This window comes from Centroberyx affinis, unplaced genomic scaffold (genome assembly GCF_046629955.1).
Source record: "Centroberyx affinis isolate AG114_WGS23_722 - 3 ecotype Tasmania unplaced genomic scaffold, CSIRO-AGI_Caff_v1 ptg000258l_1, whole genome shotgun sequence".
NCBI lineage: Eukaryota > Metazoa > Chordata > Actinopteri > Beryciformes > Berycidae > Centroberyx > Centroberyx affinis.
Window position 1 is genome coordinate 395,001 of NW_027278940.1, and position 18,220 is coordinate 413,220.

Here is an 18,220-nt window from a genome sequence, read left to right on the forward strand (position 1 = left end):
AGAGAGAGAGAGAGAGAGAGAGAGAGAGAGAGAGAGAGAGAGAGAAAGATAGCGATATAGATTATTGAGGGTATACAGTATATCTGTGTGTGTGTGTGTGTGTGTGTGCCTAGCTGAGGGAGACAGCAGTGTGTTGAGTAATTCTCTCACTCTGAGAGTGGCTTGACAGGTTCTCTCAGCGCTGGAGTTAGCATTCGCTGACATGTTGCCCGATACATACACACGCACGCTCATTGATACACACGTACATCTGCGCATTCAGAACTGATGTGCATTTATTGTCAGTCATCACGGTCTCCAAAGCAGACAGCTCACTAAAGTATAATCCTATCTAAGTGCTTTCACCACACAGCTAGGGACGACTAATACATACTCAGAGACAGACAGCTCAGTCAGTATTATATTATTTTTACACAACCACAAAAGTTTTTACACAAACACAAAGGCTGCAGTCACTTAAGTATAATGTTTAAGGTATGATGCAAATTCCTGTACCGTCAATCTACAGAATGCTGATTATGTGTGATACCTTACGTCACCATGAAAACTGCTAGACAACCTGCTATGCCACATTATGTGTGACCATCTAGCCCACTTTGCTGTGTGCTGGTTCCAACTGTGGGTCGTTTGTTGAATGTGTTTGCCATTCAATTGTTCAGTTTCAAGAATTTGTTCAATTTAGCACTTTCCATTACTCAGCCGTCAACAACTCACACTCCAATCCAAAGAAACACATACACGCGCATGGACACACACAAACACACACACACACACACACACACGCAGGCAGACACGCTCCGATGCATGCACACACACACAGACACACTCCCCTGTTTCTTCAGAAGTTGTCCGGTCCAATTCTTGCCCTGTGTTTATTCACCGTAATGAGAAGCAGGGAGAGGAGAGCAGAGCAGAGAAGAGAGGAAAGGAGAGGAGAGGAGTGCACTGCAGCCAGAATAACAGCCCCAACGCCAACACAAACCCAGTGTCCGACCAACACAGGAAACAATGAATCTAACAACATCAACACACTCTGACAAACAACCGCTCCAGACCTCCCTGCTCCTCCCTGCTGCTCCTCCTCCTCCGCCACCCAAAGCACACAGGATGTCAGAAAACTTCTGCGGAAGCTGGAAATTCTAGCGAGGGAGATGGTGAGGACTGGGGACTGGAAGGAGTCTAGTGGATGAGAGCCATTAAACTTTTTACACTCGCAAACTTTTCAGTGAGAGCCAACAGTGTCAGGACGGTGTCACGGGATCCCTAAACAGCTTTATTGGGTTCGGGCTATTTTGTGGGGGCAGCGCTGGTTTCAATCTAGCAAAAATGTCGATAACTATTTCAAAGTGTTAGAGCGAGAGCTAAAGCATATTGAAAAGTAATACAAACACGCAACAAACAACAAATATTCCCCCAGAGTTTCCTCCCGCCTAGAAAGCGGTAGAAACAAATTCCTGCACCAGTCTTCGGGTGCTCATACACACACACACACACACAAATACACACACACCAAGACTAACGGGCTGACCGATTTCTCCCTCCCTCCCTCCGCTCTCAGGCCACACACTGGGTAAACCCACCTGCAGCCTCAGTCATTAGACTATTTAATATGTCCTGATCAGCATGGAACAGAATTGTTTTCATTTGGCCTAATGATTAAATATTAAATAAGCAATGTACGTAATTACATGTTTGGTATTAGCACAGAGGCTATTAGAGTGAGTTAGTTTGTGTGTGTTTGTGTGTGAGAGAGCGCGTACATGTCTGTGCGTCTCCACGCGCGCTATTAAAAAGTGGACCTCAGCGACACCTGTTTGCAATTGCATTCTAATCAATGTCTGGGACGTGCACTCCTTCGCCACCCCTCTCCCTTTTTCTCTCCCCCCTCCTGTCTTTGTTTCTTTCTTTACTCTCTTTTAAGGCAGACAGAGAGCTGAAGTTAGCTAGAAGCTGTCTGGGAACTGATGGGTCTGGTAGAGTGGGGGAAAGGAAGGTATGGAGCAAATTAGCAGCAGAGATGGGAAAATAATGACTGTGGCATTGTGGGTAATTAGCAGGTATAGTACCTATGGAGAGTTGGGAATATAATGATGTGAGAAAGAGACAGAGAAAAGGGAGAACGAGGTGAAAAACGTGTGTGAGACTAACAAGAGGGGGAGACACTGTGTGTGTGTGTGTGTGTGTGTGTGTGTGTGTGTGTGTGTGAGAGAGAGAGAGAGAGAGAGAGAGAGAGAGAGAGAGAGAGAGAGACTGAGAGTGAGCGAGAGTGAGAGCGAGAGAGAGAGAAAGAGAGAGAGAGAGAGAGAGAGAGGGAGGGAGGTATGTGTAGGTGTGTTATTGCACTTTGCTGGTGGGGGGGTGGGAGTCTATATAAAGAGAGAGCAAGGGAGAGAGAGAGAGAGAAAGAGAGAGAGAGAGAGGCAGAGCCAGAGAAAGGAGAAAAACTATAGCGTACATGTCATCCCACGTGCAGATTAGCGTGCTCAGACTGTATACAATAAAATAGCGTGACCTTGGTGGGGTCAGTCTGCTCTGACAATATTTGCCAGGGCATTGTTTCAAATCAATAACTCATTAACAAAGTACAAAGGAAGTTGCCGTGGGTTTGTGAGATTCTTTATTAGAAAAGAGCGGCTGCGGGCCAGAAAGGTCATCGCTGTGACATCTCGGCTAGCCTCGCGCTGCCGCCCGGATTGTCAGGTGAAATTACTGCGAGCCATTAATTGACATAAGGCAAAGGAGAGCGGGCAGGCAGACAAGGCTGTGTTTGTTCCAGGATGACCCTGAGGTGCTGTGTGTGCGCGTCTGTGTGTGTGTGAGCGTCTATGTCTGTATGCGGGTCAGCCTGTATCCACGTCAGGGTTGTGCGCAGAGAGAAAGTGAGAGAGAGCAAGAAAGAAAAGAGAGAGAGAGAGAGAGAGAGAGACAGAGAGAGAGAGATAGGGAAGAGAGAGAAAGAGAGAGAGAGAGAGAGAGAGAGAGAGAGAGAGAGAGAGAGAGAGAGAGAGCTCAGTGGGTGGGGAGGTGCGAGGAAGGGCAGGATGGATGTGTTTGATGGTTGACCTGACTAGAAGATTGGGAGCAGGGATCTGAGACCAGCTACACTGGTTCTGCCCTGAGCAAACACACACACACACACACACACACACACACATACACACACACACAGACAGACACAGGTATGTATATGCACACACACACATACTACACACTCTGCCATACTTACACACACAAGCTCATAACACATATCCAGAGATGCTTGCACATACTGACAAGCACAAAATCTACCAGATCTGCAGAAATTAATGCAGCCAAATGCACTCAATGATACAGTAAATTCACCAAACACAAAAAACATATACCTGGATTTAAAACACTCCACACACTGCAGTGCAAATGTATTGTGGCTTTAAGGACACATAGACATAGTTCGTACACAAAGATACATGCACGCAATTTAAATGTTCTCTCACACACACACAAGCACAAATACAAAGATGGCATCTAGCCAATTCGTTCTCTACAGCATGCAGGTGAGCTGCCCTCTAGTCCTGGCCATTGACCTCTCCTCTGACCAAGTTCAGAGGTTAATCAAGTCCCTACCTGTCCTTGGATATGCTGAGCCTTACTCGGTGGTACGACCACAGGTCAAAGGTCAAATAAACCCTGTCTGTATAATTGCCCCTGGGCCACAGTTTGGGGCAAAGGGGTGAAGGTGACAAAGAGCACAAACCCAGGCCCATAGAGAAACACTGTAGCACCAAGTGAAATGCAATTATCGGGCTGTGTGTTTTTGTGTTAATGTTTATAATCAAGTTTGTATGTGTGTGTGTGTGCGCAGGTGTGTGAATGTGTGTGCGTGCACGTTTGTGAATCCTCTGGGCATTTTGTAGTACAATGTGGACACAGGGAAACAGGACATCTGCTAAACACAGACAAGGACAAGGATCTCAACAGGCCCCAGTGGACGGCTGCAGCAGGGAACATGGGTCATGGAGAGGCAAGACCTAAATAATGGATGCTTCTTCCTTTAAGAAACAACACTCTGTATGGTCCGCAACATTCAGATCAGTATGACACACACCCCTGTCTCTGTCACACATCTGTCACCTTAAAATGGAGGTCACAACACTCCAAGAATCCCGAGTCTGGACTGAAGACAGAGCGACTTTACAAGGCACGAAATGGAAAATACAACCCAATGTGCAGTGGTGAAAAAAAAAAAAAAAAGAACATTGGCTTGTTAAGCCAAGCCACAATACATGTAATGCAACGAGCAAGCATACCATGTGACCAAATGAGAGCATGCCATTTCACTAGACATATATACGACTGCGAAATGGACAAAGAATGGGGTCTAGGTCTATGTCTTTATCAACAAGGGAAGGACAATATTAGCATTATCCTGGGGACACGATACAGTGTGAGTTGTTTATTGTATATTGATTGCATAGTATCAAATAATAAGGAACAATAAAAGCCTTATTGTCCTACCCATAATAGACCATCTTATATGGAATCTAACCGGAGATGATGGGAATAAACAATGCCTGGAGTGAAAACAACGGCACACTGAAGTGCCCCAATACTTTCTTCCCCATGTGGCATGATTGTGCCAAATGAATGATGGTAGAGAAAAGCAGAGAGATGTCATAGCGAAAGCATTCGACGTCCTCAGGTCTCAATCATACAGATCTCTCATTCTTGAAGCTGCGCTGGTGCTCGAGAGCTGAATATAGCGGGAGAGAAAGAAAACGTAGCCTCAATCTGCTACTTCAAAACGCTATAGGAGTGAGGGCCTCTCTCAGTGTCTCTCTCTCTCTCTCTCTCTGAACATTTAAGAAACGTAACAATGTGAGATGTTAAAAGGAGAAGCAAAAAAAAGTAGGAGAGAGAGAGAGAGAGAGAGAGAGAGAGAGAGAGAGAGAGAAAAGTATTCCAGTCATTTATAAAAATAAGTGGTGCTTAAAGAAAGGCGCAGCTCTGTTTTTTGTCCCCTTTGCTCTTTTTTTTTCCTTCTTCTTTCCAGGGCCTGCTGGCCTAATCCCAGCCAGCCAGCCTTGGGTGAACTCTTTGGAAGCTTCTTAAGCCCATGAATGTGCCTTTTGTTCCTGCCATTCCTCCGCTTGGCTGACAGAAAATAGCTAACTGGATTACTGCTAAAATTCAGAGTAAAGTGAACTCCCAAACTTCTATATGGCAAAGTGCTAAGAAAGCGCCCCCCTCCCCTCTACTATCCTCATCAGCATCCCTCCTATCAGACTTTCTATCCCTCCATCCCTCCCTCTGTCTCTTTCTCTCCCTCCTCCACCGACATCCCCCTAAACATGGGCCAGTGGTGTGTGATCTGGAGGAGAGGAGAGGAGAGGAGAGGAGAGGGATTAGCTAAGGTTGAGAGGTTGCACACTATGAACCCAAGGCTAAAAAGTAAGAATCCTAAAAGCAGTTAAGAGCTTATTAATGTGTGTAAGGAAGCGTATTAATCAACTCAACTCTATCTGGGGGCCCGATATGTGTGTGTGCATATGTGTATGCATGCGTGTCTGTGTGTATGTGTGTGTGTGTGTGTGTGTCTGAGTGGCTGTGTGCAGGTGGTCCTACAACTCCAACAGTGGGGGTTAGAGAGGCAGGTGTAGGGTTTAAAAGGGTTTGTGTTTTGTGTGTGTGTGTGTGTGTGTGTGTGTGTGTGTGTGTGTTTGCGTGTGTGTGCACGCACGCGTGTTGGGGGTGCTGCTAAAATACATGAAAATAGCCCTGCTAAAGAGGTTTGATTTGATCTCCCACCCACCCTGACTAAGAGAGGTGAAGAAGAAAGACACCCACACAAGAATCACAGCGCAACCACACACACACACACACACACACAAATCTCAGTTCATCTCTTTTTTTCTCTACCTCCTTTACTCTTTTCTCTGTGTGCCAGTATGTGTGTGCCTTTGAGTGTGTGCATTTGTGTGTGTGTGTGTGTGTGTGTGTGTGTGTGTGTGTGTGTGTGTGTGCGTGTGTCTGTGTATGTGTGTTTGTATGTGACAGCTTACTCCGGGGCGGACAGAGGCGGAGCAGTGGAGAGTAAAGCGATGCAGAGGAGGAGGAGGCGTGGACGATAGAGAGGGGAGGTCATACACACTAACATCCTGCTGACTCCCGGGTCACAGGTCAGAGGTCAGGGGGCACCAGGACAGAGCCGACATGGTCACTCACTCATCTTTATCCTGAGTCTCGCAATCCCTTCATCTAACGACAAATGGATTTGACTGCAAACTCTAAACGTTCTCCGTGACCCCCAGTTTTCTGGCTAATGAGGACAATTGTACAACAACTGTATTAGCCTGATCTGAGAAATACAAGCAACAGGCAGCAAATTTCATCTCTCTATTCTTCCTTAGCCTCAAATGCCACAGCACTGAACAATGTTCTGGTGTCCACTGCTGAATAAATGATCAGTGTGCTAGTTAAAAGTATATCAAACAAGAAAACACTGAAGTTAGTGTGGTATTTTCTTAAGTCCTTTCTTAAATGACTACTTAAATCATCCGTCCTGAGTTCTATCCCACGGACTCAGTTGTAAAAGCTAAGACAATGTTTCACTGCATAGTAGGGCTGAACGATTCTGAAACAATATATCCAATTGCGATTATTTTGACTGATATTGCAATTGCGGTATGATTTGCGATATTAGAGGGAATGATAATTTTTACATCATTATTCTCATTTTCATTGAAAAACATATTAAAATGATTATGGTGTGATTTTTGCGGGGATCTGTATCAAACAAAGATGTTTTCTTAAGTCTGTAGAACATGATGTGTAGGCCAGGACATCTTTGCAGCACGACAATATTTAATTTAAAATGGTATTTTGACACACATTTCACCTTTAACAAATATTGTGCCTCCTGCGATTTGAAAATTGCAGTAGGCCATATTGCGATTTCAATAAAATTTTGATTAATTGTTCAGCCCTACTGCACAGTAATACACTATAAGAGACACTGTGGCCTAATACAGACAGAGCACCACTGCAGCCTCCTGCCCTCGTCTCCATGCATCTGGCCCTGTCCAGCATGCATTATGCAGGCACAGGGAAAGCAAGGCGAGGCCAATATCAAAATGTGAATAATATTGCACGACTCCCCAGTAGAATAGGGAAACCTTGGTTGGGACCGCACTAACGATCTCACGCTGCTAGTGTTACGGAGTGTTAAAGGTTTCAGGCAAGAGGAGGGAGAGGGAGGACAGAGCGAGAGTAGGAGACGGAGAGATCGAAGTAAGAGAGAGAGCGAGAGAGAAAGAGGGAGGAAAGGAGGACGAGAGAGATCATTATGTGATTTGAGAGTCCTTCAAGTTACACCTTCGAGTTAAAACATTTATTAAGGTGTTAATATGAGCTGCTCCACGTCATCTTAAGTCTGAGAGGACATGGAGAGCACTATCAGACACACACACACACACACACACACACACATCTGTTCCCTTAAGTCATAATGGCAATAAACCAAACTTGTTTACATGCAATAAGCAATAGAACTCACATAATAACTCGACAGCTACACAAAATACAGTGATTGATTGATTCAATCAAGCAGAGAGCTGACAGCAGATGCAAGTTAGTTTACTGTATTACTGTGAAAAACATGAGGGATTGTTTACCACAACTCCTCTATAATGTCACAAAGTGTTAACTTACTCTACTATGGCAGTACGCCCAAATGGGCCTATAAAGTTCATCTTTTAGGCAGTATGGTGGGAAAACCAGTGCACATTCAAGACAGTACGATAGAGTAAGATAGCACTGCAGCTAATTATCCCTTATTAGAGTGTGTGTAAAGGTACTGTCAGGGGGGTGAGAGAAAAAAGCCTGCGTTGACAGCTCACACACCGCCCGCTAGTCCCACAGCAGCCCTAACTCTTGTCAGACACCAGAGACTGACGTCTTTCACACACACACACACACACACACACACACACGCACGCACACACACAAAAACACACACAAACACCCACCCACACGCTCAAATGTACACGCATTACTGTGACGCTACTGCCATCAACCGAAGTAAGACAAAGATAATCGATGAACACTCTTCTCATATTAAAGCTTGCAACGGGAAAACTTCTGGGTCACCATGCCCTTAATTTTATCATCTTACTGCATGAGAGCCATTAAGAACGAATGACAGAATATTAAATGTGGTGACAAACTGCCTGGACCTTATCGAAGTGGCAAAACAAGCTGTTCGATGGCAGGGGTGAAACAAAAGCCATCTATGAGGAACAGAACATTGTTTCCATTTCTCATCACTCTGGCCATGTTTATTTTGATAATGGAACTAGATTTATGCAAAGGGTTCATTTCCTTTGTTTGACCACATGGTAAACTGCCCGAGCTAGGTGCCTCGAGGTAGGTGTGTGTGTGAGTGTGTGTGTGTGTGTGTGTGTGTGTGTGTGTGTGTGTGAGTGTGTGTGTGTATGATTAGGGGGTGTACGGTCAGTGTAGCATGATAAGAATGTTGCAGTGTGTTTGCAGAGTGTGTGTTAGGGAGATAATAATCCAGCGGTCAACAAGAGTGAAGGGCCAGAGCTGCACTGACCAGCCCACCATCTGAGAGAGAAAGAGGGACAGAAAGAGAGAGAGAAGAGAGAGAGAGAGAGAAAGAGGGAGAGAGAAAGAGAGAGAGAGAGAGAGAGAGAGAGAGAGAGGGAGGACAGCCATGTGGTTAACACTTGCTCACTGAGAGGCGACTGGAGCTCGGCCAACCTCTTCACACACAGGCTGACCACACAAGAGCCTCTCTTTCTCCCTCTGCCTCCCATCCTCCCTTCCTCCCTCGTTACCTAACATTTCCTTCCTCCCTTGCATCCTAACCGCTAACCGCCTCCCTCCTTTTCTCCCACCCTTCTCTTGCCTCTTCTATCTCTCGCCCCCAAAATCCTCCCCTCCCACTTTCTCACACACGTCTCTGTTCCTACCTCCCCCAACCCCGAACTCTTGCTCCATCCACCTCCCTCCATCGTTTCTGATTTTGCTCAACATCGTCCCTTCGCCCCGGCTCTCCCGTCCTTTCCCATCTCTCCTCCCTCTCTCCTTCCCTACGTCCCTCCCTTTCTCCACTTCCTCACACCACTATCTCCTTCCCTCCTTCCGCCACATACCCGTATAGTGATCCGCTCCGTCTCCCTCTCCTTCTGCGGGTTGCGGTACTTCTCGTAGAATTCCCTCTTCTTCTTGCCCTCTTTGTCGTCTTTGCGCTCCCTCTTCTCAGCAGGTTCATCTGAGGGTTCGGGAGGGGAGGGCAGGGGAGAGGACTTGGCCGGCTTCTCCACCTCCAGGTAGTTCTCATTGGGGTTGAGCACCATCACGCCGTAGCCATCCTAGAAGAAGGAGAGAGAGAACATACAGCCGCACGTGAATGAGAGCCGTGGCGAATCGCATCGGCTACTGTTCATATTGCGTCTGCAGTGTACATGAGGTTTATTTTTTTAAATTTGCAGATCCTGAACAGCCATATAACTTTAGATCCACAATATCATATTAGAGCCACATATACAATATATATCCAATTTTGCCCTGCCCACATTTGATTATTTAGTGCAAATATCACCTAACATATAACCTAACAAATATCCCCCAACATGCAGGAAATGTCTCATTGCACTGAGACCAGGGGGGCTCAGGTATTTTGCAATTTTCAGAAAAGTTTGGAGGGTTTTTTTTTTTATGTCAATATTAACTTCAGCGACCTTCCCTCTCAGTCTGGGTCTGCTAGGGGCTCAATGTGTGTGAGAAAGAGCTCAGCAGTGGATATCCCCGAGCAAATAACACCAGAACAATTCTTAAAAGATCCAGATTGGTAGATTACTGTGGGTAAAGATGCAAATCCAGACAGGAACAGAGGGTAGAGAAAGTGAGAAAGAGAAGAGACTATGTGTCACTGCGGGGACATGACTAAGAACTAACTGGGGGATTGGAATTCAGCGACGGTGGCTTCAGCCGGCGAGTAACATTTAGTGACTCCAAAGGCCATGTGTCACTTAATATCAAACCCAATCGATCCCACCATCACTCAACTTAAGAGTTAGCCACAACTGCATACACCGTTGTGTGTACGTCCTTGTGTGTCTGTGTGTGTGTGTGTGCGTGACCTGAAACTCATACAGACAGCACTCCAGATAAAACTCCACATAAATATATCATTTCAAAATCAAAACAAAGCTCCCTAAGAAAACTAAAAGACTAAAATGATTTTTTGAATAAAATTTGACAATCAATATACCACTCCAAACTGTCAAAATTGAAGTGAAGTGTTTTTGCAAAACAAAGAGTGAAAACGTTCAAGAGAGGAAAAAAACAAAACAAGTGGTGATGAGATGAGTGACTGACAGAGGGGAAACGTATTGTGGAGAAGGGGAAGTTTTCCTGTAGCCTTTAGTGACTTTTTCAACTTTGAAGCCATTTTAATTAACCGTGTTTATTGTCCCAAGCACTCTGAAACTAAAGCAGGAAATGGATGGATTCCTGTTCCACTTTGGCTGTGCTTTGCACACACCACCCCCACTGTGAATGCGCACACACCCCAAGACTCAAACTTACAGGCACACGCCTGCGTGCAGACACACACAGACACACACACACTCAGGAGTACGAAAGATATCAGTGCTGACAAAAAGGCCTTTAGGAGATGTGAAAGGGAGTTAAGAGCGGCAATGTCGCTCAGTTTCCTCCGCAAGTCGCCATCACACACCCTGTCTGCTCAAAGCAGCACGTCTCCTCTTCCTTAATAAGTGTTAACACAATGTGCTTGTCTTCCGTTGACGCAGCGTGTGTGTGTCCCTCCTGTGCCCATCCACGTCAACCCCGCCACACACCCCTTCCCTCAGCACCTGCCGTGTGTTGACAACGGCAAAATGACACTTTCTCACTTATCCAGATTATAAAATTAGTCGTATTCTCACTCCATTTCAAATTCAGACATGCTCTCCTCTCCTCCTTATTCAAGTAAACAGGACAAAAAAAAAACATTTTGGAGTGAGAATGAAATTGGGCATAATCAAATTGCTAATTATTAAATTAAAACTATTAGGAGCTTGTGCTTTGAAAATTCTCACTCAACTCCTTGAATATGCACTGAAATTTCAACCAATGTATTTGAAAATCTCCTTTTATCATTTAATAATTTTCAGGTAGAAATTAAAAGTACAAACTGAATTAACACATCAAAAAAGAGCTGTGTGGTCTTTTAGTCTGAGACAAACCAAGTATCATGGTAATTTACCAAATGTGATTATGTGATTTATAAGTAAAAAAAACAATTCATACCTGTCCATGTTTATGTTTTGTATATGAATTCTAGTTAGATGATTCTCTCCAAACCTTTGTGTGTGTGTGCGTGTGTGTGTGTGTGTGTGTATGTGTGGCGGGAGAGGTGCATTGGGAGAGGTAATGGGTCAGGATCTATTAAGAGGACTTACTTCAGCCTTCAGACACTGCAGAGACATTTACAGACAGATACACAGGTTCAGACACATGGAGACAGATGGATAGATGGCCGGATGAAGAGGGAAGAGAGGAGCAAAGGGAGGGAGGGACAGGAGCTAAGGAGAGGAGAGAGAGAGAGAGACACACAAACACAGAGAGAGAGAGAGAGAAAGAGAGAGAGAGAGAGAGAGAGACAGAGGGTGTGTGTGTGTGTGTGTGTGTGTGTGTGTGGGGGGGGGGGGGGGTAGAGAGACAGAGAGATAGAGAGAGAGAGATGTAGACTAACCAGACCCACACCAGCTTTGTGCCACTGCCCACTGGTGGCAGCCTGATAAAATAACTGACAAGACCAGTTCAGCCAATGACACCACCATCATAAAACAAGATAAAATGAAAAATAAATCAGTACATTTAAAAAATCAATAAATAATAATATAAATAATATATAAAGAAAAAAATACATTAATTAACAAATGATAAAATGAGATGAATTATCTGTTGCACTGTAAATTTGCTGTTCTGGGGGATTTGACAAATTCGATGGTGGGACGGAATGACAGAAAGAAAAAGGAAAAGCCCATTGAACCCAACCACCTTCACATCCCTTTGTGTGCGTTTCCCCTTTCCTCCAATTCTGGTTCATGAGGCCAAAAGTTAATGGTGTAACAACACTGGTCCAAGTGTTCTGATGCTAACCCTGAGTGGCCTAAAACCCCGTCTAGGCTTACGCTCACCCTCGCTGGTCAATAACCCTTCCTGGCCTTAAGCACACTAATGCTAACCTCAAGTGGCCCGGTTCCTAGCCTTTAGCGTCCTTGTGCTAACCCTGAGTGGCCTATAGCCTATGGCCTTTCCTTTACAGGGGCTAACGCAGCTAACCGGGCTAACGGTGCTAATAGTGCTAACCCTTTCAGTTGTCCAGTCACCCAGAAGGACATCGCTGTAAAGGCGACCAGTGTCCTCAGCGTACTTAGTCTGGTGTAGCAGGGCCACCGAGTTCACCTCTGTGTCGGAAACCATCATTTATTTGAACACTGAGAGGTCTGTGTTGGTGTCAGGACAACACTGCTCTCCCTGTCCCGACACTTCCTCCTCTTATTCTTCTCTCCAACCAACACACATAACAGTTTACAACAATGAGTCTGATGCCGGTGGACAGAATAAAATACATTAAGGACGCATTTCTTGGATAATTATTGCTTACAATTTACTCTGTTAACATCATTTTTACTTACATGAAAATAAAACTCTATCACAAATTATGTGATTCATATTTTTGCTCATTTAATAACAAACATTTTAAAGATTAGATTATACTACATTACGTGATACCATAATTTGGCAAATTTGATATCAAATATAATTTAAAATATATATATATTTGAGAAGAAAAAAATGTGTTATTATAGGCAGATTAAACAGCAGAGTGTCTGTGCTTTCAGCAAATCCCACAGAACTAATTTCTCCCACAGAGCTAATGTTCGTCATCCTAGTCTTTGTGTTGTGTTTTTTGTGAAAGCTAAATCTCTGCGCTATACACCCTTGTAGAGTTAGGTCATTCCGTCTTTGTGTTCTGAGCTAACTGTTAAGTCTCTCCCACACACACACACACACACACACACACACACACACACACACACACACACACACACACACACACACTGATAGTAGTGGGTAATTCCGATCTTTGTGTTGTGATGTGATGTGCTGTCAAAGTGTGAATCTTACACGCATACACACTGCAAGCTTTGGGTCACCCTGCTTTTATACCACTAAATCTCTCTCTCACACATTTCTAACGTTGGGTCATTTTGCCTTTGTCCTATACACACACACTGTCTCAAACAAAAACACACACACACACACAGTCGTCTAGCGTTGGGTCAGCCTTGTCTTTCTGCTGCGGTGTGCAGGCTAAGTCTCTTCCCATGCCCTGCGGGTGCCCCTGTGCCACCACCACACTGAGTCCCTGCCCTGGGGCCAGCGGTCAAGAGGGTCGCCCCGACCCCTCTGAGGGGGGGCAACCCGACCCCCTTCACCCCGCTCCGGACGCTCCTTAGCGCTCCTTTGTCGGCCTGTCCCACACCAGATAGCACAACAATGGCTGCCGCTGCTAGGGAAACCGGCGCTTGTCTCATCTCGGCGATGAAGCCCTTCCTCCGTCATCTCCTCGTCTCCCTCCCTGCATGCAGCATTGTGAAGCTCTTAAAATTAGCTACAAGCGCTTAATTATCAGAAAGTTACCGGTAAAACTATCATGTGAAATTTAAAAAAAAACCCAAAACCAAACATATTTGAAGTTGTGATATAATATACTGATGCATTATTTGCGGTGTATTATTACAGAATTGGAGCCATGCTCTACCGTTTTAACGAGCTATTGTCCACACTCTTTGATGACACTGTTGTGTCTCTTTGTGGTCAAATTGGATGCCGTTTGTCCACTAGAGCTCTGATGGTAACAGATCATTATTTTCCCTTCCAGTCGCATCATTTAAAGGACAGCGAGTGGTGCATGTGTGTGTGTGTGTGTGCGCGAGTGTGAAGGGGAGTAAATAAGATGTCCCTTTAAGACAGCATCACCTCTATTTTTCCAGTGGCGTTGTAATGAAATGAAATGTGTCTAATGTGCGGGAGTGGGGAGAGAGGCGGCCGGAGTGAGAGGGTGTTTCATCTGTGTGTGTGGAGCTCGGCGAAGCTTTGATGTGAGAGCTCTCATGTAGCGAGCAGGGCTTTGGGCACAGGGAAAAGGACAGCACTTGACAGGTACAAAGCATGGCTGATAGCGGTCACGGGTGCATGCGGTAAGGAAAGTGGATGGTATGGTTGCGTGGATTTGTGTCTGTGTGTGTGTCTTTGGTGAACGGGAGCACATAAATGCACTTCACCGCACCGCATTTGTATTTAAATGCATCTGCTTATGCGTGTGCGTGCAGCCACGATTTAAAGAATCAACGTGTAACCTATATGTGTGCACTAAAATTGGCTCCCAGCCTTTGTTGGCAGCTTACTTTATTCGTTTTCTGTCGGGGGGCTGTTATGATCAGGGCGACCGGGTGCTCCCCTTTCTCAACAGCCACCGCTCCACTTCCTTGTTTCTGCAATACGCGGCTCCCGATTCGCTACTGTGGCTTGACTGACAAGAGGGAAAGGGTCACTCAGTGTGGCTCAACCAATAAGGAGGAGGAGGGGAGGGATGTCTGCAGGCTACAGTCGGGTATGAGGTCTGAACGAGGCACAATGGCCGACCGAGAAGAAAGGCTAAGTTGGAAAATAAGCGAGAGCGAAGCGCTGCATCGCAATTCATTCGCATTTCAGTTACCACTGAAATGTCTACCGCTGGCTGAAGCAACATCAAATACAAGCAACAAACTGATTACAGGAGGGAGGAAGAGGCAGACATAAAAAAGCAACACTGCTTTCTTCTTCAATAAAGAGGTATGAAGGAGCTGAGAGGGAATGTAAATACTGTAATAGCAAATACTCTCTCTCCCTCCCTCTCTCTCTCTCTCTCTGTCAGGGCCACCCTGCTCTGGGTGACCTTGTCTGTCTCTGTCTCTACATGAGCTTTTTCTCCACGCAGGGCCCCTTTATCCATCCAATCCCCCTCTTTTTTCTCACTTTCTTTTTTCCCACTCCCCCTCTTCCCCGAGGCTCAGATACCACACAGATCGCACAGTACTGTCAGATTAAGTCACGGTGCCCCCTTTCTCATTTTAACACAGCACCAGCCGGAGACCCCCCGTACCCTCCGAACGCACAACTATGGCTCTCTGAGAGTGGCAGGGTGGGAGAGAGAGGACTTACTGTACCATGTAGGCTATGAAAAGACATGTGCGGATCTTAAGGGTGATGTGAGAGGGGAAGAGACAGGATGTCATCAGCCTGTCAGCACAAAATCAATCATCCTCTTCATAACTAGGGATACCCATGGGGCCATGCAGGGTACAGCTAAATGATTACTAAATATTATTATCTTACAGTTTCTTGACAAATACAGCGAAAAAGTTGACACAGATAACAATATGACAGGCTAATAATACAATATAAGACATGATTCACTGTTGACCTAAAATTAAGTGGTTTAGATGGGGATTTACAAATGTTGCTTCTTTTTTTTTTGTTCCTCTGCTTAACCCCACATCCTTGTATGTATAAGTAATCAATAGAACAGCCAACAGCACTGTTTACATAGGAAAAGTAAGACAAACTAAAGCTTCTCCCCACCTCCCCTTGAGTTAAATCTGAACAAATCGCCCACCGCATGAGTTCCTCCAGTCGTAAAGAGCACACATTTAATTAAGTTTCTCTAAATTCAACTTTTCACTTCAAGTTCAAAGACTTTGCTGCGCTCGGTGTTCGCTTCCGCTAATGTAGTCATACACTAATTTGGTCAAAGTAAATAAGACTCTGTAGTGATGATTATCTTTTTCTTGATCTTAATGAGCACAAATAGTTTGGGTCAGAACGAGACGCTAACCTTTTGAGCTAGTCAACTAGTTGTGTCTGTAATAAGAAGCAGAGTTTTTAACCTTGGCATGGATGTCTGGGCTCATTTGGATATTGTTTATATGTGGAGCTGAATATTTATAAATGAGTTCAAAGTGGAGCAGTGGGGTGGAGGAAGTGGAGAGAATAGCACAGCTTCTGATCCCCGATGCCTCAGCTTCTTTTCATGCCCGCATTTACATTTCTTTCTCTCTCTGTTTCACTTTCTATTCCTCTCTTCCTGTCTCTCTCTCTCCCCTCCCGACCTGTCTATTTTCAGCACCTTTCTGCAGTTATAGACGTATAAAGACACACGCAGACACCGAAGAGTAACTCACTCAGTGCCATGCCAAGGCCCGTTTATGCGTCAATTATTTACCGCGCTCAACCTCTGTGAATTCACCAGGCCACTTCGTTCTGCTGCGTTCAGCTGCTTCCCATGCTCGATGGATGATCCAGAGGAAGTCTCCAAGTCTCCGGACACACACTGTCATGTGAACACGCACACACGCACACACACACACACAAAGTTCGGAGGCCTGCTTCATCTGCTCTCAGCACGACACACGCAGAGGGAGGTGCAGGGTTGGGAGGGCGGGGGGGGGGGGGGGTTGCTAGATTGGGGGTGGATGTAGCATTAATCACCGTCCAGGTGGAATTTGTCAGAGCTATCGATTGTGCAAGTAAATGTTACACAAGTCATTTGTCAACTTTTTTACAGGAGAGCGGCGTGTCAGTCGCAGAGAAGCAACTGTGAATGTGAACTCACCAACACTGGGGTTTTAGGGCTGTGACACCAGGTCTGAAATCAGCTTCATAGCCACTTATCAGCCATTTAACTGACAGAATGTTTCTGAAAGTTTTATTCCATTTTATACCTTGCAACATCAATTAGAAATGTTTCCAAAAGGAAAAAAACAAAACAAAACAGAATATAGCCTACAAAATGTGTCATATCTCAACCAGCAGTGTTGCTTGGGCAGATTATCAAATATATTATACAATATATGAACAATATTTCCAGTATAGTATAATATTGAAGTATCAAACATGTGCTCACTGGTTGCCACACACACAGGGAAGAAAAAAAAGGCAGGAGAGAGTCTTCGGTCCACAGAGGGAAAGCTATGGGGAAATAAATACAGGAGGCTTATTCTGACGCCGTTAGCATTTTGATTTATATATTCTATATTGTCTCCCCTAAGCATACACATGTATTTTTAATGAGGGCACGGAGAGATATAGATCATGGAATGATAGGTGCCTCCCTGCCCTCCTGCCTAACTATTTAATGTATAAATCAGGGAGAGAGGAGAGCAGAGAGGGGGAGGCAGAGAGGCTACAGGAGAGAGGGGGGGAGGAAAGCAGGCGTCCCAGGAGCAACCCTGTCCTGAAGGCCACTAATAATAGTGTAAGGAAGGAAGAAAGGAGGACAAAGTGTGAGTTTAATGGGCCTCGGAAGTAAGGAATACTATAGTAAATGAACAAAAGGTGATGATGATTATGAGGATGATGGTGATGAAGAGCGATTTGGCAGCTATCTCCGAACCATTTCCATTGCACCAGATTCAATTTCTAACTACTGTGAACATTTTTGCATAAGAATGGACAAAAATATAGTGGCCACCGGCTACCACAAAACTGAAATTTCAGTCTCTGATGATGAAGACGATGATAACGATGACTATGATGGCGATCAAATGTATCAGTGAGTGTGCAACCAAGTCAGAATTGAGGTAAAGCAATTTCACCAGGATGTAAATTCTTAGAGAGCAGAGCACTGCCAATTTATGTTTCTTCTTCACCATCTGGACAGGTAGTTAGTGTGTTAACACACATGAACACACACACGGCGGGTGTGAGACGCAGGGCCATATGTACAGACTCCACTAGCCAGGGTCAATGGTAGGACACATCTAAACACTGCAGACACATGCACACATGTATGCATGCGTGTGTATCCACAGACCTATAGGCACACACACATCACCATGGTAAGCCGATACACAAACACATCTGTGTGTGCGACGGCAAAGGACAATTGAATTTAATAATTTTTTACAGTAAAATTGTGTTTTGTTAAATTGTTAAATCGTGATTAATCACTTCATATTCATGTCTAACAATTTACAATTTAGGCATTTAGCAGATGCGACTTATAATAAGTGCAACAGAAAAAAAAAAGCATTCCTCAAGTATCAACAGGGTAAGTGGCCAGATAGTTGCGAGTGTTATGAAAACAGAAAGTGCTATAACA

General features: G+C 44.9%; 1 protein-coding gene across 1 annotated transcript in view; it reads right to left on the reverse strand.

The window, feature by feature from the left end:
• The window catches only part of arb2a (ARB2 cotranscriptional regulator A), a 157,652-nt gene that overhangs the window by 85,994 nt on the left and 53,438 nt on the right, over positions 1–18,220 (reverse strand). The window contains exon 7 of the mRNA XM_071545867.1: positions 9,153–9,371. Coding sequence (XP_071401968.1) covers positions 9,153–9,371 — 219 coding nt within the window. The remainder of the gene's footprint in view (positions 1–9,152; positions 9,372–18,220) is intronic.